Source organism: Eretmochelys imbricata, chromosome 2 (assembly GCF_965152235.1).
Source record: "Eretmochelys imbricata isolate rEreImb1 chromosome 2, rEreImb1.hap1, whole genome shotgun sequence".
Classification (NCBI taxonomy): domain Eukaryota; kingdom Metazoa; phylum Chordata; order Testudines; family Cheloniidae; genus Eretmochelys; species Eretmochelys imbricata.
Genome location: NC_135573.1, coordinates 159,723,106 through 159,749,843, shown reverse-complemented (window position 1 = coordinate 159,749,843; position 26,738 = coordinate 159,723,106). Strand labels below are relative to the sequence as shown.

The 26,738-nt window shown below is 40.5% G+C and overlaps 1 protein-coding gene across 5 annotated transcripts in view; it reads right to left on the bottom strand.

The window, feature by feature from the left end:
* MOCOS (molybdenum cofactor sulfurase) overlaps nucleotides 1–26,738 on the bottom strand; it is a 432,667-nt gene that overhangs the window by 96,102 nt on the left and 309,827 nt on the right. For all 5 annotated transcript variants that reach the window (XR_013345256.1, XM_077810912.1, XM_077810911.1 and 2 more), the window contains 2 exons: nucleotides 5,621–5,737; nucleotides 2,617–3,048 (listed from right to left, as the gene is read on the bottom strand). Coding sequence is in view for 4 of the 5 variants with exons in the window: in XM_077810912.1 (XP_077667038.1) it covers nucleotides 2,617–3,048; nucleotides 5,621–5,737 (549 nt within the window). In the remaining variant the exon portion in view is untranslated. The remainder of the gene's footprint in view (nucleotides 1–2,616; nucleotides 3,049–5,620; nucleotides 5,738–26,738) is intronic.

Below are 26,738 nucleotides of genomic sequence, written 5' to 3'. Positions count from 1 at the left end.
ATATATAAACTCCAATATCTAATGCACATAAAGCATGTATATACTTAATTGTGTATCCACCTTATTGCTCAGATTCTCAAATGTATTTAAATGGGAGGCAGATGCCTAAATACCTCAGAGGATCTAGGCCTGCGTCTATTTGTATTTGTACAGTGCTCAGCACACTGAACCTGATGCTGATTGAGCCTCTATCCACCGCTTCAGTGCAAGTGTCAAATACTAAACAACTATAAATTACATTTCTAGTACTATTAAAAGCTGACTATAAACCTGGGAGGCTGGATGGCCATCTGTCTTGGATGGTTTAGACACAACAAATCCTGCATTTTGGCAGGGGGTTAGACTAGATGAGCTTTGCGGTCCCTTCTAACCCTATGATTCTATGGCAAGGCTAACAAAATTTCATAATCTACCTGCAATTTCTCAGCTAACTTAGATATGATTAGTCTATAAGCATATACAGTAGGTGCTGCACCACAGGGGTCCATGGGGAAGGCCGGGTATCGTGAGAGTGCAAAGAACCCTGGAGGCCTGAGCCAGGCACAATCACATAGCGGTTCTTCAGGGGAGTGCAAGGTTTGAGTGAGTTTAGCACCGCTGTGATGCTAGCCTCCCCAAAGTGGGCTTGGAGGGAAGATATCTGGCCCTGCTTGTGTGGGAAAAATGCATAATGCACCCTTTCACTCCAAGATACATCCTGCCTGTGCCTGGATACACAGCATCCAAATCCTCTAGCAGAGACTTATTGTGTGGCACAACTCTCCTGACAGCAGCCTACGGCCTAAAGCCACAGTTTAACCCTATGCATGCCTGCCTGGTGTATGGACGTCTAGGCAGCAGTAAAACATTTGGCAGGAGTGAGCTTTTATAATACAATTCAAAAAACTGCAGCAGTTGAATTAAGGTTAAAACATTCTTTTATAAAATGCAGGGTGTACTTGGCTTTTGTAGACAGGTAATTAAAGTTTGTTTTTGTATTTTCCAAGGCTGTGCCTCTGAATTAATGGCAGTGTTCATCATACACAAAACCAAGACATTTTATATGTTTATATAAAAATTGACTTCCATGATCATACTTCATTATATTTTGTTTTAAACTCCCTCATATTTTAAAAATATGATTATCGTATCATTTGAGAGGCTATATTTTAAACACAGGTGATTTGTCACCAAGCTTGACCCCAATTTTCACTCAGATGTGAGATAGTGACCCACACTGGTAAGTTTCCATAAGGAAAGTTATACCATTATTGACATTCATTAAATTGCTCCACAGCACAGTGTGAAGCAAAGTCAGATTCTAGGTCAATGTGCAGCGCATACACCTATTTCATCATGCATTATTTAAAAAAAAAAAAAGTCGCAGCTAAGGTGACCATATTATTAACTTGGCAAAAAAGCAATTAAAATCTTCAAAGAGTGAACTTTCAAATAGGGCTGCAACACTTAAATGTCATATTTCTGTTGCAAATGCATTTTTAATGATAACATTTCTTTGTAATGTAAATTAGCTTCTTCTCAATTATAACATGTTAATCAAGTTATTTCTCAATTGCTGCACACCCATCAATGCTTGCAGTCCATCACGTGCCATTTAATATAAGCATACTAATTACTTGACTACAATTTATTCAAGTTTTTCGGAATCCAAACTATTCATTTGGATACATATTACATGACGATTTTCTGGAGGGGGGAGGTTAGGAAAATTTAATAAATTTGCATTCCATGACTTCAGTCTAATTGAATTTCCCTCAAAAACTAAATATCCAAGTGTTCAGGAAATTTACAGTATAATTTTGAGAAAGTGAGCACTGCTTCTTGAAATAAGATTAATACTCACCTGCTATTGCCTTATACTTAACACAGAATATTCCTGAGAAGCTATGGGGGAAAAAATGGGGGATGGCTCAAACGAATCTCTAAAATTCATTTAAAATATATACAGTAACTCCTCACTTAACGTTGTAGTTATGTTCCTGAAAAATGCAACTTTAAGTGAAACGATGTTAAACGAATCCAATTTTCTCATAAGATTTAATGTAAATGCAGGGGGTTATGTTCCAAGGAAATTTTCTGGGGCAGACAAAAGGCATTATATACTGTACTGTACTGTGGTTGGGAAGTGCTCCTGGCTTACCCCACATAGGCACAGCCTACTGCAGGCAAGGACGCTAAGAAGCACCTTCGCAGCAGCAGTGGCAGCTTACCCAGAGAAGAACAGGCGCCGACTTTGCTGGGGGATGCTCTAGGCCCACCTCTTCCCATCCATGCTCCACTCCAGGCCCACCTCTTCCCACCTCCTCTCTGGAGCACGCCGCATCCCCGCTCCTTCCCCACCCCCAGAAAGTCCTAAGCGCTGCCAAACAGCTGTTTGGTGGTGGGGGAAGCACTGCGAGGGAGGGGGAGGAGGCGGAGAAGAGGAACTTGTGCAATGCTCCCTTGTAAAGTGGCTGCTCTTCCACAAAATCTTACATGCAGTGTACAGAGCAGGCACCCAAACGACGTTATTAGGGAGCATTGCACAACTTCAAATGAGCATGTTCCCTAATTGAGCAGCGACGTAACTTTGAAACAACGTTAAGTGGGAGGACATTAATTGACGAGTTACTGTACCTCAAATGCAGAACAAGATTTGATTGGGTAGAGGTAAACGTTGGTGACAGTGATTGGCTTGCTTCCACTTCTGTATACTGGTATAGCACTCTCAGAAGCAACAGCCGTGCTAGTCTCAGGTGTCTTCAATGCTGCAGATGAATTATTCCAGTGTCCCATGTCTGAGACAATAGTTTTCAGAGAGAATTTCTTTGCATTGTTGTTGGCAGAATGGTCATTCTGTATTGGAGATTTGACTGACTGTGTAATAGTCTCTCTTGTGGTGGTTTGGGAGGGAAACTTGAATTCTGATTCAGATAGCCTGGATGCTATGATGAACTTTAGAAAGGTTTGTGCATCTTCAAAAGTAGACATATAGCCAAATGATATTCTCATGGACCCAGTGGGACGTCCATCAATTATATCTATGTCATCTCCACAGACATGGCCAGCCTAGATTGAAATAAAAGGAAAAGCAATGAGCTATTAGAACAAACTTTTCATTTTTTCCCTTCTTGTTTTACAACTTTATACTTCATTTTGCTAACTTCAAACAGAAAATCCGTTCCAAAAACAGCATAATGAATACATGAATAGATTGGGAAAATGGAGAAAATCTTTTCATCTGTCTCATTTGCTACACATAATATCTATCCGTTCATCTAACTAAGGTACTGATATGTCCCCAAATACCATATAGGTAAGAACCTTGTTTGTAGACAAACACAAGCATGATCAACCCATACCATGTTTTTCCAGAGCTCAGACATCAGCATTGCTATGAAATTGCTGGGCTGTATTTAACATCATATGAGCAACATGCAAAACACAGTAGAAGACTCCAGAGGTGTGTGAGAAAGAACAAGATGGTGAGAGCTTTTAGTTTGAACAATCTGGTTTAATCCCACTGATTTATTGTTTAATGTTCAGTCAAAATTAAATAATGTGAATGCCTATGGGGGAAAATAGTTCATTTGGGTCACATTACAACCTTCAGTTACAAATCTAGAGAACCACAATTTAAATGGACGAAGTTACCGTGGATTCACATTGGTGTGACTGAAGTCTGAATCTTGCCTTTTGCTTAGATTATTTCTTCCAAAAATGTTTCACTTGTAGTATATATGGCAATCTATAAAATACTAACCATATTAGATGACCAGTTTTCATGAAGTTTAATGGTAGAACACCTTTGAAAGATCTTTAAACTGTGTCCCCATATCACATAACAGGAGCTTTGGTGGCACTTTCACTATTTCCATGCCTGCCATGAAATCATGATTTACATAGGGTCCTACATCTAATTGCAGCATCTATGTATTTGCAGCTTGTATCTAGATGTCTGAATGTAATTACGAAGAACTACCATATCAATACTGTCATAAGTTTTTTATCTTTTGAAAAATGTCTTTAATAAGCTTTTGGGCTTGTTCCCTGCTAATTCATTGTAATATCAAACGATGACATGTTTACAACTGTGAAGTCCCTCATGGTTTTTTGTAACATATGCTGCATACTTACCCAAATCTTTTGAATGACAATCAGCAGAAAATAGCTCACAAGAGTGCAGCTAGCAAGTTGAAGTTTGTTCATACTTTGGCAACTTAAAGTTTAAGTTGCTCCCTATCTAACGTATCTCTAATCTCTGTAGACATGTCATATGCACATGTCTTTTTAAACTGTCATTGGTCTCTCAATGTTAGAGTACTTTCTTATTGTTTTTCCCCATCTAATTTTGGTCTCTTTTAGACTATGCATCCAATGGGGAAAGACTAAGGGCAGGTGTACACTTAAAATGCTGCACCACTGTAGGGCTTAAATTAAACCGCTCCTAAATTAAGAGCTTCTCCCAGCGGTTTAGTTAATCCACCTCCCTGAAATGCGATAGATATGTTGACAGGAGATGCTCTCCTGGCGACACAATGCTGTCTACACAGGGGATTAGGTTGGTAAAACTATACCACTCAGGGATGTGGATTTTTCACACCCCTAAGCAACAGTTATACTGATATAGGTCAATAGTGTAGACTTGGCCTAAGGCTGTGTTTACACTGCCACTTTCAGTGCTAAAAGATTAGTTGTTTAGGGGTGTGAAAAAACACCCCCCTTAGCGACAAAAAATTTAGTGCTGAAAAGCACCAGTATAGACCACCATTCATTTGGGGTGTTTTTTGTTTTTTATTGCTGGAAGAGCTCTCCCCCAGTGATAAGGGGAGTCTACACTGCCCATGTCACAGTGCAGCTGCAGCCGCACTGTAACGTGGGCAGTGTAGACATACCCTCAGTCTTTATTTCTTGAAAATTGAGAAGCACAACTAAGACACTTTAATAATAATATAATAAACACAAGATGATCACGAGAACTGGTCAGGAACTAGAATTTCCATTGTGTGGAAAATTCTGAGATTTCATTTTTTTCCATTCTGAATCAGAAAAAAAGGTCGAAAATTCATTCCAGTGAAACAAAAATTCAGAAGGCTTTTGTTTCAATAGCACTGAAACATTTTGTTCTGATAGTGTCATTTGGATTAATTTATTTTCAACTTTAACAGTACATGGTATATATTGTATATAATATTACAATTAATATTTTAATGTTTAATAAAATATTAAAGTCAAAATGAAATGGATCAAAATGAAACCATTAGAATGAAACATTTTCAAAAGTTTTGACTTTTTCCCCATCAAAATCAAAATCCCATGAAACATTTTGATTTCAACTAAACCACATTTTTTGACAGTCAAAAAATTTTCAACCAGCTTGAATGAAACAGGTGCTATTAAATGAAGGTACCTTCAGTAGTAGTGTGTTAAACTGAAGTCTAATGGAGAACAATACAAACCTGTCACCATTATATAAATTGTCTCCCTCCCAAATCTAAAACCCATGCCCCGTGATACATGAGGTATATACATGCTTTAAACCCACGTTTAACAATACTCAGTTTTTATTCTTCCCTTCAACCCTCTCATTATTCAATCATTCAAGTGATTTTACTTGGCCTCAACAGGATTTGATCCTGACCTGAAGGTTCCTTTTGACATCCTCATTGCTGAGCCTCAAATGCTGCTGGCAGGCGCCAGTGTTACAGAAACATCCTGTACGAATATGTATGTTGTAGAGACTGGCAATCTTGTCCACCTTACAGATTCAGCAGCACAAATAACAAAAGAATGAAAGAGATAATATTAAATATACTCAGTTTACATAAAGGCTGCTTGAAGTAAGTTATTTCGCTAAATTATTAACAGTTTGGTTGTTGGAGCTGTTATATTTTCACATACACTATGAGGAAAACAGGTATTTTTCAGCTTTATTATTAAAACAAAGACGGAAGAAATACAGACAAATAAGCCATAATCCTGCAAATGCTTAATTTTAAACAACACGTGGAGAAGCCCATTGAAATCAGCTAGGCTAATCACATGCTTAAAGTTAAGTACATGTGTAAGTGCTTCCAGGGTCAGTGCTTTACACTGTAACATTCTGCATCTGAATGGAAATAAAACAGCAACTGCTTTGCTTGGAGGTGGGGGGTTGGGAGCTGCTCTTCAGTTAAATCTGCAGTATCTAGCCCAGTGATTCTCTAACTTTTTGTTTTGAAAGGGCAACTCCTTTCACACAACAAGTCTCTGAGTGTGACCACCTCCCCCGTTTTAAATTAAAAGGGGGGGATTTAATTTAAATTTAATTTAAGAGGGGCTCAGGCTGTCAGTCCTATGCCAACTTGTGACCCCCAGTTTGAGAACCCCTGATCTAGCACAACCTGGTCCATACCTGGGATTTCTATGTACTGCCACAATCCAAATAATAACAACGACAACATCTTTCCTTTGCAAAGCTACATACTCCATAGAATAAGGGATACTGTCAGTGCAGGAAATTATTGAAACCAGTGAGATTTCTGCACACTTGAGATTTCTGCAGGCTTGATGGATGAGGCCATAAGTAAGCAATAGCATGTGACAGGGAAGACACTAGTCTGGAAGGATAGGAAGAGAGAGACCTCTTTGAATGTTCCACACATGAACACTTTGTTCACCAACTATGCTGACCCTAATGTTATACTTTTACATCTCTGAATATCTCTAAAACTGCCAGTTAAAGAAAAAAAAACCTGAATAATTAATGGACACAAATACAATAATTAATGGATGAATCATTGGGATGAATAAATTATGTGAATATGAGAGAGAGAGAGAGAGAGAGAATGAACATGTGAGTGTGCAGGGGAGATGGGAGATCATGTCTGTCTGTACAACAGAAAGAATGTCACAGAATGAAGAGATCTGTGGCAGGAGAGGAGGGATATACTTTTAGGGACTCCCAGGACTCCTAGGAAAGCATAAAGAAGAAAGACCGTTTGAGAAACATTATGGCTCCGCAAACTCTCCAAGTAAATGGATTTTAACAAGAGATAACAAGGGCTGTAAGGATAATATGGTATATGCGATTATTGCTGGAGTATGGGACCCAGGGTCCTGGGCAGATGGGTTAGCTCAACACTGCCGCCTGTGCTACTGTGGCTTCACTGCCTTACATGAAAGTCTTTACTTGCTGCAATCACACCTCCCATGTGCAGTGCAATGTAGTATAATAGCCTTATTTATATAGGCTCTGTAATAGAGGAAGTATGTATGGAGCAGATAAATTAAGGGACTGGCTTAAGTTTTATTCCTGACTTTGCACATTCCTGCCTGCATGATCTTGGCCATATAACTCAACCTCTCTTCAGTTTACCCATTTAATACACAATAAAAGTAAGTTCTTGTGGAGCTTGATTGTGTGAGTTGCTGAGCAATCTCAACCTCCACTGTCTCCAATACTCCTTTGCTTAGCACCTTGCAGGATCAAGCCCTACATTTCAACCCAGTGCAGGAATTATTTAGTCTGTGTCAATCTTTAGACCTAATGAAAGCAATCCTAACAGTATTTGGTGCACACAAAGCATCTGGAGCACTTTTATGTGTGGGTACAAGGGGTTTTACACAAGAATGCTTGGGAAACAAATGGAAATATAAATGTAAGACACCTGCGTAAAGTGAGTGTGCAGCGAGTGTAAAACACAATCAAGCGACAACTGGGAATGGTTCTACACCCACTTGGCACAGCTGTATTTACCCAAAACTCAAAACAGTGAAAAACCTGGCTCCTTAAATTGTCTGTTAAAATAACTAAGAGTTGTTTTAAATTAATGGTCCTGGTCTCAAAATCACAATTTATTACCCAGGACACAAAGAATAACCATAAAACTAACCGTGCATTCAATTTCAGTGCATAGAAGGTGAACTCACATGCTTTGTTGCATTTACAAGGGCAAAAATTGTTTGTCTCTGTTTATATTTATTATTTGGGGGTGACATATTTGATCCAGGGTGTACTCTTCAATTTCGACCAACGTACACGAGTATGAGTGTCTCTGTATCACTAACATTAAGACAAGGAGTACACTTTTCAAAACCACCTAAGTAACATAGGAACCTAAGACCCACTGATTGTAGATCAACGCTAGAAATGGCAGAGGTTGACCTCAGTGAGATTCCGCATGGGCGCTAGCGGATCCTGTTATCCAGGCCCTAAAACACCAAAAATATCATAGATAGAAAAGAGTCAAAGAAAATGCAGGCAAAAGTGATGTATGTACACAGCCAGGATATTGTTATGCAGTGTACTAATCATGTCTATCCTTATGTTGGTACAGCAATGGGACCCCAGTCCTGATTGAGGCCTCTGGGAGCTATCATGATGTAACTATTGAATAATTATACCTACGTATATTATCTCATTAATTACCAGAGGAGCTGCATTATTAGAAATAAAATATATATCCTTCAATTTACTGTACTCTTAGTAATTGGAAAAGACTGCAGGCGCTGTATCCTCTTGTCTGTCCTGGTTAAGCATGTGTCCTTGATAGAAGCACTCATTAAAAGCATTATATTTTTACTTAAAAAAGGATGGAGAGTTGCAATCATGGTTGCAAACTTCTCAATGAGCTCTGAATGGGTGAATCCCTGCACACCGAGGTGCAGGGATCTGTTCTCAAGGAGCTCATTGCAGGCTCATGGTCTTAGCTCCCAATCCTGCAAACTCTTGTGTATGTGCTTAAATGTACTCATGTCTGTATTCCTATTGCCTTCAATGGGACTCCTCACAGGAATGAAGTTATTCCCATCAGTGTGAGTACTTGCAGGATCAGGTCCTCAGTGCCAGTGTAGACTGCACTAAAACAGGTCACAATGAAAACAGTGAGGTGGTCCTCCCACTGCTTCCTGACTGTGCATTAGGGTTCTTTTGAAGTTTTCCAGAACCCACTGCTTTTGTGCAGTAAGTTACCAGAGACCATTGCAATTGAAACACATTAGAAAAACAATATTATGGCACAGGCCGAAACTGCAGCATTGCAGAAAGTAAATCAGCATGTTCATGCTTCAACTGGTTCTGTCCTCTTGCTTCAATTATGAATGGTTCAGTTCTCTAATGTAAACACAATCAAAAGCACGACACAGATCCTGATTAGCAAGTGCAATGGAGAATCAGACCCAAGGTCTCTATTTATGGTTAGTGTATCCGTGCAGTATTACAAGCATGTTTCTAAGAATCAAAGCTACAGTAAAAGGCATCTGCTGAGAAAAACTGTTGTGGTGTCATTTAACTTTGTTTTGTCAGAAGGCGTCTATCTGGGAACCGTGACATTTTCTTGCGTTATTTTCTCATTTGGATGAGAAAAGTTGTCACCCTGACATTACAGGGTTTGTCATGGTTCTAGTGACTTGTGGGTGGAACTATCATTCAGTTAATGATGACAAGAAGGGCAAAAATCATGACAGTTATTTCACTGCTGAAGTTGTTCAGCATTTAGTTTGGTTTGTTCACTATATTAAAAGCCTTAATCCAAAATTTATAATCTTTCTCAAATAATAACCCCTTTCACTTTGTTTGAACAGCCTTGCTTTTAAAATTACAGGATGTTTAAAGACGGAGTTGCCATGCCCTGACTTCAGGAAATGTTTTGCAAATAGATTCTCTCTTTCTTCTTCTCCTTTTGTTTTGTTCTTGTCAGATAAATCATCATTATTCATTAATGCAAAACCTGGACTTTTGTTCCATATAAGCAAGTGTCAGAATTCCAGAGAAAAACACTGCAACGTAAGACAAAACCGTTCTCAAATAACACTTTTATATGATCGGTTTATGTTCATTTTTAGATTAGACCAGTGCAAGGATTATTGGCAGAGAAAAAAAGAGACCAAATTAAAGGAAGAGAGAGAATTATTTGAATAAGAGAAAGACCAGTTAAGCATAACCTTTTGTATGAACTCTAGAGAGCTTCATTACCAATCCATGAAAAGCATAAACTCACATGGGAATCCTGCAAGTAACACTTACTAATATGAAGTGCTCCCCATTGCCATCAATTTCACTACTTGAATGAATAAAGATTGCAGGATGCAATGCTACTGTAGCAGTGTCAGTCCCGGGATATTAGAGACCAGGTGTGGGAGGTAATATCTTTTACTGGATCAACTTCTGTTGGTGGGAGAGACAAGCTTTTGAGATTACATAGAACTGAAGAAGAGCTCTGCGTAAACTTGAAAGCTTGTGTCTCTCACCAACAGAAGTTGGTCCAATAAAAGATATTACCTAGAGTTGCCAACTCTCCTGGATTGCCCGGGAGTCTCCCAGAATCAGGCTCAATCTCCCACAGGCTACTGAAGCTGATCTAGGAGATTTTAGGCTGCTAAAAACTGGCAGTGCAGTGGGGCTAAGGCAAGCTCCCTAACTGCCGTGGCTCCATGCAGCTCCTGGAAGCAACCTACATGTCTGGCTTCTAGGCACAGGGGTAGCCACAGGGTCTCCGTGTGCTGTCCCCACCCGAGAACTGACTCCGCAGTTCCCATTGGCTGGGAACTACAGCCAATGGAGTCTGTGGGGGCAGTGCTTGGGGGCGGGGGCAGTGCCTGTGGGCAGAGGCAGCATGCAGAGCTGCCTGGTTGCCCCTGAGCCTAGGAGCTGCACATGCTGGCCGTTTCCCAGGAGCCACCCGAGGTAAGCGCCGCCTGGCCAGAGCCTACACCCCTCACCCCCCCTGCACCCCAACCCTCTGCCCCAGCCCTGAGCTCCCTCCTACACCCAAACTCCCTCCCAGAGGCCACACCCCTCACCCCCTCCTGCATCCCAACCCCCAGCCCCAGCCCTGAGCCATCTCCCACACCCAAACTGCCTTGCAGAGTCCACACCCTGAACCCTCTGCCCTAGGCTCAGCCTGGAGCCCCCACCACACTCTGAACCCCTGGGCCCCACCCCCAAGCCCAGAGCCCACACTTCCTCCTGTACCCCAATCCCCTGCCCCAGCCTGGTGAAAGTGAGTGAGGGTGGGGAAGGGTGAGTGATGGAGGGAGGGTGGATGGAGTGAGTGGGGGTGGACCCTCGGAGAAGGGGCGGGGCCCCAGGGAGGGGCAGGGTAGAGGGCGGGCAAGGGTGTTTGTGTGATTAGACAGTTGGTAAAAATAATATTACCTCACCTACCCTGTCTCTCTAAAGATTGCAGGACTCAACCTACGTTCTTTGGACAAATACTTGATTTTCACTTGGACATATGCTGTTAGATCCTGTTGCTCAGCTTCACCCTGGAAATATGTTACTTAAGGAGTTAATTTCATCTCTTTCTGTGGTGTTAGCATACAGCAAAACAAACAGAATATAAACCATCTGTTAGAGTCTGTTTCGATGAAAAAAGTCTTCAATAATACACATTTTGAAAACTGCCATAAGGAGCAATAAGAAGTATAGACCTATGGGTTGCAAAGTGCAGCAGAGTGTTTGCAGCTCAGCATGTAACAACACAGGTTGCCATTTAGGAGCCAGGGATATGTTCATCAGTAAGGGCATGGAAGCGTGAAAAAGTGCTAATGGCAGGTACACAGGTTTAGGTACTCAGATCATCAGTTTTGGTGCTTTCCTGGGTCTGATATTTAGAACTAGGGTGACTTTGTCTTTTATAAACTTGATTTTTTACAATTTAAATGCTATCTAATAGACCTTACAGCATTTTTATTGATTCTATACTGAATGTACATGGTAATTAAGACACTACGAAGACCTGGAGTCCTTTGTATCAGCTAACCCTTAGTATTCAGTCCCATTTCTGAAGCAGTTTACTATGAGCCTGAATGTGCCAGGATGCCAGGCATTTCCTGGATGGGAGTGAGTACCCTCATATCCCTCTTGAACTTAATGAGAGCAGAGGACGCTCATTGCCTTGCAAGGCTGGGGCCTTTGTGCTTTAACAGGGATAGGTGAACTAGCTAGGAAACAGACATCTATTTTTTACTAAGATCACACAGTTAAAACTTTATTCTTCTTTTTCAGAGGTAATTTCTGTTTTAACCACAGTCAGTGCTCCTACTCCTCCTTCCTTTTAATGATGCCATTTTGCTTTGATATGTGAGCATTTTTTTTTAAATACTGCTTTATTTGTTGTTTCCTGCTAGGGTTGTGAATTTTGGTTGGACATATTCCTGGAGCTTTCATCGCATGACATAATCTTTCATTAAAGATTAATCTTTAATTTCTGGAGACTCCAGGACAATCCTGGAGCGTTGGCAACCCTATATTACTACTGTACTTTAACTATTTAGTGTCTGGAGCATCTAAGTTAGAGGGATTCATGAATAATAACTACAACAATAATAATGTATAATCCGAATATAAATCATCCTCCATATTCTAGTGCTATTGATATGCTTGACAGCAATAATACTATTGTAAGCAGATTTGAAATATGTAGTAGTTAAGATTTATAGATACCATATGGGTTTGCATTATTTTAAATCACTAAAAATGGAAGGCACCCACTTCTATTGGCTCCTTTAAAAATCTCACCTTAAATCATAGGACGCATAACTCAAACAAGCAGTCCTTACTCATATGAGTTGTTCCATTACAGTCAACAGAATTACTCACATGAGCAGAAGTTGTCAGACTGCGCCATTAATCTTGACATTTTTATAATTTCGTATGAACAGGATGGAAAAACCCACCCAGTTCAAGAAGCCTCGTCACAACAGTGTTTATTCTCTTGGAAGAATGGCAGTCTGGATTTCTACTCAGTTTTTAGACTGTGACCAAACTTCAGAGCATAGTGTTTCTGGAGTAGGTTTGTCAGATGGATTTGCTCATCACAAGAATTTCACTGCACACTACTGATGGCTGGTTATAAAGCTGACTTTGTGACACTCTTCTCCAAATCAGCTGGTAAATTAATTCACTGATTTATTGCATGAAATTGGAGAGAAAGTAAGTTAGCTCCTTTGGTCACCCAGCTTTTGATTGTGAAATGTTGCGACTGCCAAAGATGCATGCTTAATCTCATTTAATGTAATTTAATCCAGAAATAGGTCTGAAGAGAAATCAGCACTTGTTTCCAAATCATAATTTAGAAGAAGGAAAAAAATGACATCTTTGTTCAGTTACTAAGACATAAAAGTTTAACCAGATCGTCTCCTGCAAAATGATATTTTTTATACAAAACATATACATTCCCATCCGAGGCGCTAATTTCTAGTTGGGACAGAGCCCATATTGTCTAAAGGTCTGATTTTCTTCTCCCTTGCATCTTCTGTAGTCATTTACATATGTTTAAACTAATTGCAAAGTGGGTGTAAAGCACTCCCAGATCAGAATGGTAGCAGTTTACACCCACTCAGCGCTTACTTTGCTCCAGTAAAATGAATACACTGGGTACAAGGCAGTGGAGAGTCAGACCTGAAATGTATATTGGAACTGCACATTGGATGCATTGAGAGTGGGAATGGTAATGTATTACTATTAGGCATTTTTGAATTGATGTATGTACCAATTTGTCTACTTGCTTTAGGACTGGTCTACTACTAAAAATTAGATCCACGTAGCTAGGTGGCTCAGGGCTCTGAAAAATTTCATGCCGGTAGTGCCGTAGTTAGGTTGACCCAATCCCCACGTAGAAGTGGCTAGGTTCATGGCTTGGTGGATGGACTGTTGAGCTACCATCTCTCAGAGAGGTGGATTAACAACATTGACGGAAAAACATCTTCTGTCGAAAAAGGAAGCATCTACACTGTAGCAGTACACCGTAGCTGTGCTGCTGTAGGGTAGGCCTGTACTTAGAGATGGGCATGATCTGGTTCTGAACTCTTCTAAACCTTATGGGTGCTCTGAAGCAGGATTTTATTTGGGACCAGTTGTTAATTGGTTTGAAATTCTGTGTTAAATCTCTACCTGAGATGTTTTAATTAGGAAGTGTGATGAATATGGGGCAATCTGGCACATGCAGCACAAGGATGTGTTTTTTGGTTGCTCATAAATGTATTCATTATTGTTGGACTGAAGATCTAAGTGGAGATTAATAATGTTGACATTTTTACTGTTGGGAAAAATGTCAGCCAGAGAAATGGATGAAGTGCCAGGTGTCTAGCAGATGAAGAGACCCTTTCTAGAACTTCTGCAAAAAGGCAGCTCACTTGGTAGATCTGTCCTAATAGCAGGGAACATCCTGGAAAAAGAACCAGAAGGGTGGGTAAATCAGAATATGTAGGTAGTCATCCTGTAGGACCCTGCCCCAGAAGATTTCTCCTGCTTGTTCACATGCATCCTAAAGAGTCTCTGAGCTCTGTGAAAGGTATATCCAGAGGAAGAAGCATAGGAAAGCAAGAAAGTATGGCAAGAGACCACCCTGGCAAGAGACCACCCACCCAGGAGATCTTCAAAGCTCTAAAAAAGAAAGAAAAAATAAAGAGTCCTACAAAAAGTGGAAACTAGATCAAATTACGAAGGATGAACATAAACAAATAACACAAGTATGTAGGGACAAAATTAGGAAGGCCAAGGCACAAAAGGAGATCAAACTAGTTAGAGACATAAAGGGTAACAAAAAAATATTCTACAAATACATTAGAAGCAAGAGGAAGACCTAGGACAAGGTAGGCCCGTTACTTAATGAGGGGGTGGGACAGGGGGGCGGGATGGGACGGGACACAATAACAGAAAATGTGGAAATGGCAGAGATGCTTAATGACTTCTTTGTTTTGGTTTTCACCAAGAAGGTTGGTGATGATTGGATGTCTAACATAGCGAATGCCAGTGAAAATGAGGTAGGATCAGAGGCTAAAATAGGGAAAGAACAAGTTAAAAATTACTTAGACAAGTTAGATGTCTTCAAGTCACCAGGGCCTAATGAAATGCATCCTAGAATACTCAAGGAGCTGACTGAGGAAATTTCTGAGCCATTAGCGACTATCTTTGAAAAGTCATGGAATACAGGAGAGACTCCAGAAGGCTGGAAAAAGGAAAATATAGTGCCCATCTATAAAAAGGGAAATAAGGACAACCTGGAGAGTTACAGGCCAGACATCTTAATTTCTGTAAACTATCCCAGAAAGATAATGGAGCAAATAATCAAACAATCTATTTGCAAACATCTAGAAGATAATAAGGTGATAAGCAACCATCAGCATAGATTTGTCAAGAACAAATTGTGTCAAACCAACCTGATAGCTTTCTTTGACAGGGTAACAAGCCTTGTGGATAGAGGGGAAGCAGTAGATGTGGTATATATTGACTTTAGTAAAGCTTTTGATACTGTCTCGCATTACCTCCTAATAAAGAAACTAGGGAAATGCAACCTAGATAGAGCTACTATAATGTGAGTGCATAACTTATTGGAAAACCATTCCCAGAGTCATGCTGGAAGGGTATAATGCGTGGAGTGCTGCTGGGATCAGTTCTAGGTCCAGTTCTGTTCAATATCTTCATCAATGATAGAGAGTACATAGAGAGTACACTTATAATGCATAGAGAGTACACTTATAAAGTTTGTGGATGATACCAAGCTGGGAGGGATTGCAAGTGCTTTGGAGGATAGGATTATAATGATCTGGACAACCTGGAGAAACGGTCTGAAGTAAACAGGATGAAATTCAATGCGGAAAAATGCAAAGTACTCCACTTAAGAAGAAACAATCAGTTGCAAACATACAAAATGGGAAATGACTGCCTAGGAAGGAGTACTGCGAAAAGGGACCTGGGGGTCATAGTGGATCACAAGCTAAATATGATTCAACAGTGTAACACTGTTGCAAAAAAAGCAAACATTATTCTGGGATGTATTAGCAGGAGTGTTGTAAGCAAGACACGAGAAGTAATTCTTCCGCTCTACTCTGTGCTGATTAGGCCTCAGCTGGAGTATTGTGTCCAGTTCTGGGGGCCACATTTCAGGAAAGAGGTGGACAAACTGGAGAAAGTCCAGAGAAGAGCAACAAAAATTATTAAAGGTCTAGAAAACATGGCCTATGAGGGAAGATTGAAAAAATTGGGTTTGTTTAGTCTGGAAAAGAGAAGTCTGAGAGGGGACATGATAACAGTTTTCAAGTACATAAAAGATTGTCCTACCTTTAGAGGTTAAAAAGAACAAGCAGCAATGGGCTTCAATTGCCACTAGGGAGGTTTAGGTTGGACACTAGGAAAAGCTTCCTAACTGTCAGGGCGGTTAAGCACTGGAATAAATTGCCTGTGGAATCTCCATCATTGGAGATTTTTAAGAGCAGGCTAGACAAACACCTGTCAGGGATGGTAGAGGTAATACTTCAGTCCTGCCGTGAGGGCAGGGGACTGCATTAGATGACCTCTCAAGGTCCCTTCCAGTCCTATGATTCTACATATGTCAAATCCAGAAACTGCTAGATGTTTTGGGACTGGGGAATTACAGTACGAGAGAAGATTTGAAATACTTTCTTGATTCTTAATGGATGATCTTGCATCTTCTGGACTGCCCTTTTCTTCTGTTTGGCGCATCTTGTGAACTGAAAGATTCAATCACTGAATTTCAATAGGCCATATATGCATACCTGATGGAGTAATCAAGCAAGATGGCATCCAAGACTCAGTGATTCAGCCATGCCCTGGAATCTTCCCCTGTAAGAGGCATATTGCCATGGACCTATGTATCTTCAGGCAGAAATGTTCCCTCTCCCTGGCCACTCATTTACCTGCATTCATACCCAAATACAATTTGGGCTCATACATAGGACATTTAAAATGCCATCCAGCATAGGAATGAAAAGTACAAAAAGAAAAACAAAGAAATAAATCATCTGTGACATCACAGATAACTTAATCAGAGCTTCCTCTCATGGGTATTGAAGCAGGCATATGTAATCCAATATGCATCTCTAGCCATTCTTCAGGATAATAATTATGCAACGGATTAGAGCAGGCAAAGCAAAGGTGCATGGTGTGGAGGTGAGAAACAGGGCATATAAAGCTCCCCTGCCATTCTGCACTCCTGCAGAGGGACCAACCAACATAATGAAAGGGAAAAATAGAACTGTGATAGACTAGTGGTAGTGGCAACTCTAGCTTGAACTTTGGGTGGATGAACTTTGAGGGATGATGTAGTAGATAAGACTCAGTGACTCAATAAATCTGTGTTCCATTTTTGGCTCTAACCTCAGACTTCTTGTTTGACCTTGTGCAAGTCACTTAATCTTGCCTTGGCCTCAGTTTCCCATCTGTAAAAGAGGGATAATAGTACTTCCCAAGCTCATAGGGATGTTTTGAGGATAAAATTCCATTCATGCACCTGAGGTGCTCATATTTGACAGTGATGAGGGCCATATGAATACTTTGATAGACTCCCCAGAGGGGACAGGAAGGAATAGGCAGGGTGATAGTAAGATGGAGCCATGCTCCTACTTTTCGCTGACCAATGGAAGTGGGCTGGAGGGTTAAAATTGGATGCTGCACACTTTCTAAGGGTAGCAGAGCTGCTTTGCCACAGTCCCAGGAGGAATTCCGGCAGAACCTGCTGCTAGTGGGGACTCTTGCTGATGCCCCATGGTTTCGTCTCACATTCCCTCTCCCCCTCTTCAGTGGAGTCAGTGACTTAGAACCTCACTCTGGTTCCATATCTACATATTTTTGCTTTAATGTTCTCCCTTAGATGCTTTCATTTTAAGAGCTGCATGAGTTTCTTTCCTTTATCTCCATCACAGTTTCCCTAGCAACACAAAGCACACAAGGACACTCAAAAGTGGTGATGCCAGACAGCCTCCTCAGCATAGGATTTGATGGAGCTTTGTAATAGCAACCCTTTCTTACTAGCATTTCAATAGTAGGAGATTTCAAACACACCTGCTAGGATGCTTTTTGCTCCCCACAGAGCTGAACTATTACAAAGAACAATCCCACCTGATCCCTGCCACCCAACTTGCTCAGCAAGTAAGAGACCTGAATTCGCCTGCAAGGATGCTTATTACCACATGTAATCTAATCCCTCTACACAAGCACAGCATATCTCCGGCCTGCATGCTAGGTCATTGAACACAGAGTCCCCTGTTAGGAGAAATGACTTTTGATGTCTAATACCACATAACTAACTTCCATTAAATGTAAGCAAGGACACATATTGTAATGACCCATCTTGTCAGTTTGAGATGATAACACACCATTATAATGACAACTCTGGTTTACTGGACCACAAAAAGGTCTCTCCCAGTAGTACAGGAGATAATGCAAATCACTGCTGTGGCAAGCATGCCTCTTACAAGATGTCTACAGCACAAACTGATGAGAACCAAAGAAATTAGTGGAGTTTTAAAAAGAGTCATTGCAACAATGTTTTTCTCCTTGTAATCCTGTTTGCATTCTACACCACTGGTCTATCAGCTGCCCCTGGTTTCCTGAAGTCTTAATAGCTAAATCAATAACGAAAATCAATAGCAAGCAATCACCCCAGTAATTTTTAGGTAGCTGTTGGGAACATGGCCAAAAATCCCATTAGGCATGTTATTAATATTTTTCTTTCCTTGAGTCATCGCATTTAATGTAATGAGTGGATATGTTCCAAAAAGCATTAGGGTAAGTAATTCAGAGTCTTTTGACCATCTTGTACAGACATATTCTTTGCTGGAATTAAAAAGTGTTTGTTTCCTGCTCCTACACTAATATTTTAGAAGAAAAATATATGGTGCATACTGTCAGCTTATGCATCTACACAATAATAGTTTTACATGATATCTAAAAACACAGGTGGATCAGAAATAAATAGATAAACATGTATGTATATATATACATATACACACACACATATATATATATAAACTGAAAAGATCTCTTGATTAAGTTGCTTTGTCTAAAAAATAAACCTGTGCAGATAAGAATGTAAAAAGGACACCTTTTTTCTGCTTAATATCAACCCACTAGCAGCTCTAAGGACACAGATTATGAATTACAGGATAAGTACGTTACATAGGTAGTTTGACCAAAATCCCTTTAGTGATTTTGACAGATTGATCTGGCAACTCCCTTCCATTTGTGAGAAATGCAGTAGTTTTTTCATAGCTGTAAGCTGCTCTTCTAAGAACACAGACATCTACTAGTCTAGAGTAGGACTGGCACACTACCGAAACACAGGCTACTCTCTGACAAAGTCACTTTAGGTGTCCTGCAACTACAGTTGTTCCTCAAGAAATCTACTGATCTTAGGTAGTTTCATGGTAGCTATTATCCTGTTGATATATCTGTGCATCTCACAATCTTTAACATACTTATCCTCACTATATCCCTGTGAGGTAGGGAAGTACAACTGTCACTGTTTTACAGATGGGGAAGAGAAGTGCAGAGACACTCATGTTTACGCCTACACTGCCGCTGGGAGCAATTCTCCCAGACTCACGCTAGCCAGACTCAAGCTAGCGTGTTAAAATCAGCAGTGTGGACCTTACGCGTGGTGGCTTCAGCAAGCCACCTGAGCTCAGACCAGTGGACCGGGGGTGCTGGAGAGCCTGAGCTGCCACCCAAGCTACAATGGCCACACTGATATTTTTAGCATGCTAGCTCAAGCTCTGCTAGCACAAGCCTGCATACCTGCGTGGCACTGTGAGCACCCTATCTGATTTGCTCCAGGTCACACAGGACGTCTGTGATACACCAAGGAATTGAAGCAGTTTTCCAAGTCCCAGGCTAGTGCCCTAACCCCAGGATCATTTTTCTTGTCTTATAAACACCTTATTAAAGTAGTGTTAAAGGAAATCAAAATGTACAAAATAGAAAGGACAGAAAATAACGAAGCCAGTGCCAAGGAAGGCTACTGTGTATTAGGGAATGTTTCCCAAGACGGTTCTGAGCATTTGGTTTGATTATACCAACGGTGTGGTATTTTTCCCACCTAGACTTACAAAGCTCTGCCAGTGCCCAAGCCTGGATCAAAAAGGAGGAAGGCTGGTCGATGGGGAGGCTTCCCATCACCGTAAAAAAAAGTTCTAGCTACAGAAACTACTCACATAAGCCAAAAATCATGCCGTGAGGAGGATGGAAAGCGTTCAGATGCGCATAGGAAAGTGGATCATCAAACCCATTGGGAAGTCATCCACTTGATGGTCCAAATTCTGACGGCCAAAAAGAGTATATCCATAGCTACCTGGAATGTATGAACTCTAAATAGTGCAGGAAAATTAGCACAGGTAATCAAAGAAATGGATAGATATAAAATTGACATCTAAGGACTTTGTGAGAGTGTAAAGTTAGATGGAAAGATCAAGGTATGATAACATCTGGAGAAAAAACAATGTGCTATTCAGGGAAAACCAAACGTGAGAGAGGTGTAGGAATCATCATGAATAGCACTGCACAGATATCACTAATGAATTGGCAGCCAATACCAGATAAGCTTCTGGCAGCTAGATTCCACTCTCGGCACATTAAATGCGCCATAGTCCAGACATATGCTCCAACAAATGATGCAGATGAAGAGGACAAAGAGATTCTATACAGAATTGAACAATGTAATGAAAAATAATATCAAAACATGATCTTGTCCTGGTTATGGGAGATTTTAATGCCCAGTTTGGAAATGAAAGAAGAGGTTAGGAAACGATGGAACAATGACAGACAATGGCACAAGACTTCTTGAATTTTGTACTGAAAACAATCTTAGCATCCACAATTCTTTCTTCCAACATAAAAACATATACAAAAAGACATGGATTTCACCAGATGGCCGTACACAAAATGAGATAGACTATATCTGTGTTAGTCAGAGGTGGAAAACATCAGTGTTAGACACAAGAGTATTCAGAGGACCAGATATAGGGAGCGATCACTATTTGCTGAAAGCAAACATCAAATCAAAGTTCAAAGTGCTTAAAAAGAAAGAACACAGACTAAGATTATGCAATACGCAGAAACAACAAGATTGCAGGATATGAAAAAAGTACCAGATAGATGTCAAGAATAAGTTTGAGGCCCTTAAAGATCTTGAAGAAAACAAAGTGGAAAAATATTGGGATCTTCTGAAAACAGCTATGCTAGAAGCAGCTGAAAAGATAATTGGTAGAAAGAGAGGAAGCAATAATGAACAGTGGAAACATGGAAAATTATAGACAAAAGAAGAAAACAAAAGGCTTGAATACTATAACACGAGATTGAAGAAACAAACCAAACCTACAGAAACCTTAACAAAGCAGTAAAGAAATAATGCAAAAAAGATAAGTAAAATTGGATAGAAAGTAAGGCTAGTGAAGCTGAAGAAGCAGAGGAAAGAAACAATACAAGAACAGTCTACACACGATCCTTAAACAGTTAACAGGATATGGATCAAAATTCAGAAGTGTCCCAGTGAAAGGGAAACAAGGAGAAATTTGGAAAACATAGGAGGAACAAGAAAATAGGTGGGTGGAACACTTCAAAGACGTGCTAAACCAACCAGAACAAATTACAAGACTGGAATTTAACAATGATAAACCATTAGACCTAGATATAGATGTATCTGAGGTAAAAATCAAAGAAGTAAAAAAAGCATTGCAGAAGCTGAAAAACAACAAGGCACCTGGTCTGGACAGCATTCATCCTGAGATGTTTAAATATGGAGGTGAAGATGTGGAATCAGTCATCTGTTCACTGTGCAACAAAACATGGATGGAGGAGAAAGTGCCGGAAGAATGGACCCTCGGTATCATAATCAAGTTACCAAAGAAAGGTGATCTAAACAGTTGTTCAAATTGGAGGGGAGTAATACATCTATCACCGGAAAAGTATTAGCAGCAGTCCTCCTGAACAGAATGAAAAGAAAGATGGATACCATCCTACGAGAACAACAATCTGGATTTAGACAAGGGAGATCATGCACAGATGCTGTTTTCACCCTGAGATGGATTATTGAGAACACAACTGAATTCCAAGGCAGTCTTGCCATCAATTTTGTGGACTTTCAAAAGGCATTCAATAGTGTAAACAGAGAAACAATGTGGAAAATTGTGGAACAATATGGAATTCCAACAAAATTAATTAACATTATGAAGGCATTCTACGCCAACTCAAAATGCTGCATTAAAATGAAAAATGGATTGAGTAAGCCATTCAGCATCCAGACAGGTGTAAGGCAGGGGTGCGTCCTGTCTCCATTTTTGTTTGTGCTAGTCATAAACTATGGATTAAAACAATGAGACAGTGATACATATGGCCTAAAATGAAACACTTCAAGACTATTTGATGTAGACTTTGCTGACGATATTGCTCATCAGTGAAGATGCCAACGGACTACAAAAACGCACAAACCAAGTAAAAGAAGTAATGGAGAAGATAGGTTTGAGATACAATGCAAAGAAATGTAAAGTAATGTTAATGGGGACTATAGGGACAGAAATCAAAACTGAAGAAGAGAAACTGGAAGGTGGACAATTTTACGTATCTTGGAAGTACCATCAGCCAAGATGGTACTAGTTCCGAGGAAATAATAAGAAGAATTGGGAAGGCAAATGCTGCATTTGGAAGACTCAAAAACATCTGACAACTCAAAAACATCTCCCTTAAGACAAAACTGAATGTGTACAAAGCAATTGTTATTGCCATCACAACATATAGCAGTGAGACATGGCAACTTACCAAGAAAGATATACAAAAGCTGGATGCATTTAATCACAAATGTCTGAGATGAATATTGGGAATATCATATAGAGATAGGAAGATGAATGAAGAAGTCAGAAAATTTACTGGACAAGGTACCCTCACACAAATAATCTACAAAAGACATCAGTGGTTGGGACATGTGCTGAGAATGGAAAAAGAACGCTTACCAAATACCACCTTTGAATGGAAGCCAGAAAACTCAAGAAGAAAGAGAGGAAGACCTCAAATAACATGGAAACAAACAGTTCAGAATGACATCAGGCACCTCAACATGAAATGGGAAGATTTGGAGAGAAGGGCAGTTGACAGGCAAGGTTGGCAAATGTGGGTAGCCCAATATGCAGCATAGCATGGGATGGACTAAGGTCTAAGGCAAGACTTACAAACCCCATAACATTCTATCCACATTTACTGTCATATCCAAGTAATCTAAAAATGTGAAAAAAATCACAACTTCACATTACTGATAAATCTCTCCTTACCCCACTAACACCTCTCCCCTGCGATAGAGCTTCTTGCTGCTTCCCCATTCCTTCCTTTTACCCTTGTCCCTTAATCTGGGGTTTCCCTTTCGTTCCTTTCTTTCACATACTGGGATCTCTCACCTTGCCCTGTCCTTTCCCCATGGAGAGGAAGGAGCTGCCAGCTGGGGAGCAGAAGAAGAAAGCTGAGTTGTTGATCAACTGAAAGACACTGGGTGCCCTTCTGTTGTGCCATCCTAGGTAACTACATGGCCTACCTAGCCTAGAGCAGGGCCAGCCCTGATATTTTCATTATATTCTGTAAGGAAAAAAAAAGTAGATAGGAAAATACAATCACATAGCCATCCATCATCCAAAGTCTCATTATTAAAACAAGAAGCAGAGGAGCAGACAAAGAGAAAATGGCATAGTATGGAAAAAAGAGTTCAACACAAACAGGTGGGAGACTACAGCACCTATCACATAATCACAAAGGGTGGGATTTTCCAAAACACCTAAGTGATTTAGGAGCACAAGTCCCATTGGAAAGGTTCTAACACTTTAGAATTATAGAAATTAGAGATGGAAAAGACCCAGTAGGATAGGGGATCTATCCTCTACCAGTACAGGTTAAGGGGGGCAAATGCCATGGTATATAAGGTAGGTGCACAACTGGTTGAAAGACCGTACTCAAAGAGTAGTTATGAATGGTTTGCTGTCAAACTGTGACGATGTATCTAGTAGGGTCCTGCAGGGATCAATCCTGGATCTGGTACTATTCAATACTTTCATTAATGACTTGGATAATGGAGTTGCGAGCATGCTTATAAAATCTGAGGATGACACTAAACTGGGAAGGGTTGCAAGCACTTTGGGGAACAGGATTAGAATTCAAAATGACCCCGATGAATTAGATAATTGGTCTGAAGTAAACAAGATGAAATTTCAATAAAGACAGTGCAAAAGAAGGAAGGAAAAATCAAATGCATGACTACAAAATGGGAATAAGTGGCTAGATGGTGATGCTGTTGAAATCATTCTGGGGACTACAATGGATCACAAATTAAATATGAGTCAACATAAGTCATATTGAGGCGTATTAACAGGAATATCATATGTAAGACATGGGAGGTAATTGTCCTGCTCTACTCAGCACTGGTGAGGCCCCAGCTAGAGTACTGTGTCCAGCTCTGGGCACCACACTTTAGGAAAGATGTGGATAAATTGGTGAGAAAGTCCAGCGGAGAGCAAAAAAAATTATAAAATGTTTAGAAAACCTGACTTCTGAGAAAAGGTTAAAAAAGAACTAGGCTTGGTTTAGTCTTGAAAAAAGAAGACTGGGGGTGGGGACGGACCTGATAACAGTTTTCAAATATGTTGAAGGCTGTTATAAAGAGGACGGTGATCAATTATTCTCCATGCTCACTGAAGGTAGGACTAGTAGTAATGGGTTTAATTTGCAGTGAGAGAGATTGAGGTTAGATATTAGGAAAAACTTTTTAACTCGAAGGATAGTTAAGTTCTGGACTAGGCTTCCAAGGGAGATTGTGGAAATCCCATCATGGGAGGTTTTTAAGAACAGACTAACACCTGTCAGCGGTAGTCTAGGTTTACTTAGTTCTGCCTCAGCACAGGGGGCTGGACTTGATGACCTCTTGAGGTCCCTTCCAGCCCTACATTTCTATGATTCTATGAAAAGCCATAATGAAAATTGCTTTCTAGATCTGGGCTGCATGTACATATCCTGAGAGGTATCTGTTGAGAAGCAGTGTTGGAAAAGTTGGGTTTTCATAAGTTTACAGTGTTGCGCTTCTCTCACTCCTCCTGTGCAGATAGGATCAGCCAGGGAATGTTAACATACACTTAGTCTATACACTTAGTCTACATTTACACTCCCACCACTTTCGGCAGCATGTAGGATATGTGTAGCTACACACCACAGTAAAAAGCAAGCTGTGTTCACACTGTGGTGTGGAACTACATATGTCAGTGAAAGGTTCTGACAGGGGGGAGACAGCAGCAAAAGGCTAGGCCTTTCCCTACAGCCTCACCCTTTCAGGACTTTTCCCTGCTGCCTCCCTCGTTGCAGGGCCTTTCCCTGCCCCAGAGTATTTCCTTGCAGTGAAGAAAGGCTCTAGCAGTAGGGAGCTGATGGAGCCCTTCCCCCACTGCCTCCCTCCTGCCACAGCCTTTCCCAAATGCTGGAGTCTTTTCCTGTGCTAGTAAAAGGCTCCAGCAGCAGGACAGTATATGGCTAAAAGTAACAGCATAGACAGGAAGGCACAGCTTGAGCGAGTACGAGACTTGCCTAAGCTGTGCCTCACTGTCTACACTGCAACTTATACCCATGCTAGGGGAATTACTTAAGTATGTACTCTACAGCCTGCCAGAAAAAGCATGCAGTGTAGATGTAGCCTGATTGTCAAAGCTGACCACAACCTATCTGAGAAGTGTTCTCAGTAATCTTAAGAGAGGTGAGGAGGGCAAAACTCACTGACATGTAAAGCTACAGTCAGGCGCTTTGTGAGGAGAACGGAAATGTTTGCCTTTCCTATTTTTTGCAGCAGCCGCATGTTTTAGCAGTTTGTCTATCAGACTGAATGTGATATGGCCGGGCTATAGGTAGGAAAACTGGAGCTGCTAATGAACTGTTGATTGCTGTCTTCCTGACAGGATCGCTAGCAGGCATGGCAAGAATGCGAGACATTGAAGAAACTTTTGCAGGTGAGGCGATCAAGGAGGACTACCTTCTCTTTTGCTTTAGGCTATAGGCAAAGGAGGTAGAGATGAGAAGTTGAAAGGAACCTGCTAATCCTTTGCTGAACTGATGGTCACTTTTCAAAGGTAGCTATGAGGTAAAAAAAAGGCTTAAGGCACAAACAATTAGAGAGGAAAAAAGTTCTCTCAGGACTCCACCGAATGGAAGCAAGTGAAGTTTCCTAAGAGAAGAGTTATTTTTCTTGAGGACTAGAGCACAGCGAGCTGCATAATGGAACAGAGGTAATTAAACTGGGGAATAGCTAGGCATGGCATAAAATTAAAAACCAATTAAAGTTGCCAAAAATTCAGCTGGCCTTCTCTGGCTGTTACCAACTCCTCACTACACTAGCTAGCTGTGACAAGTGCTTAATTTGTAATTAAAAGAGGTGCCGGGCCTCAAGCAATTTTTTTGCATTCGTAACCAATACAAGAAGCCCAGAGGTGCCAGGGCTATGAACTGCCAAGCCTAGAGGTGCTGGCAAGCCCTGGCACAAATTAAGCATTGTCTGTGACCAAATACAAGACTAAGTTATGGAAGAGGGGCAGGTATGGGAGCTGTACCCCTTATGAAAATATGTAAAGCAAAAAAAGAGTATTTCTTTAGTTGAATATATTGCCACATTAAAGAAGCAAGGAAAGCAAAAGTGTGCAAATAATAACAGCACAACAGGCATCTTACAACAAAGCCTATATATTTTTCTAGATCTTGGAGTGGAAGAGGTAAAACAGATTTGATCTAATTTCACATGAATCAGGGTGGGGGGGGGTTGTTAGTTTTTGTTCTGTTTTCTGTCACTTTATTGTCCTTGTTTTTTAAATTTCCAAACAATTTTGCTTTCTTACATCTGTTCCATCTCCTCTTCCTGTTGCAAGAAGATGATGCCGGAACCTTAAAAGTTGCACACATATGGAGTTATTTACAAGTTTCAAACAACAAATAATTATAATGACAACTAAGAACGCAAACTGTAGTCCACTAA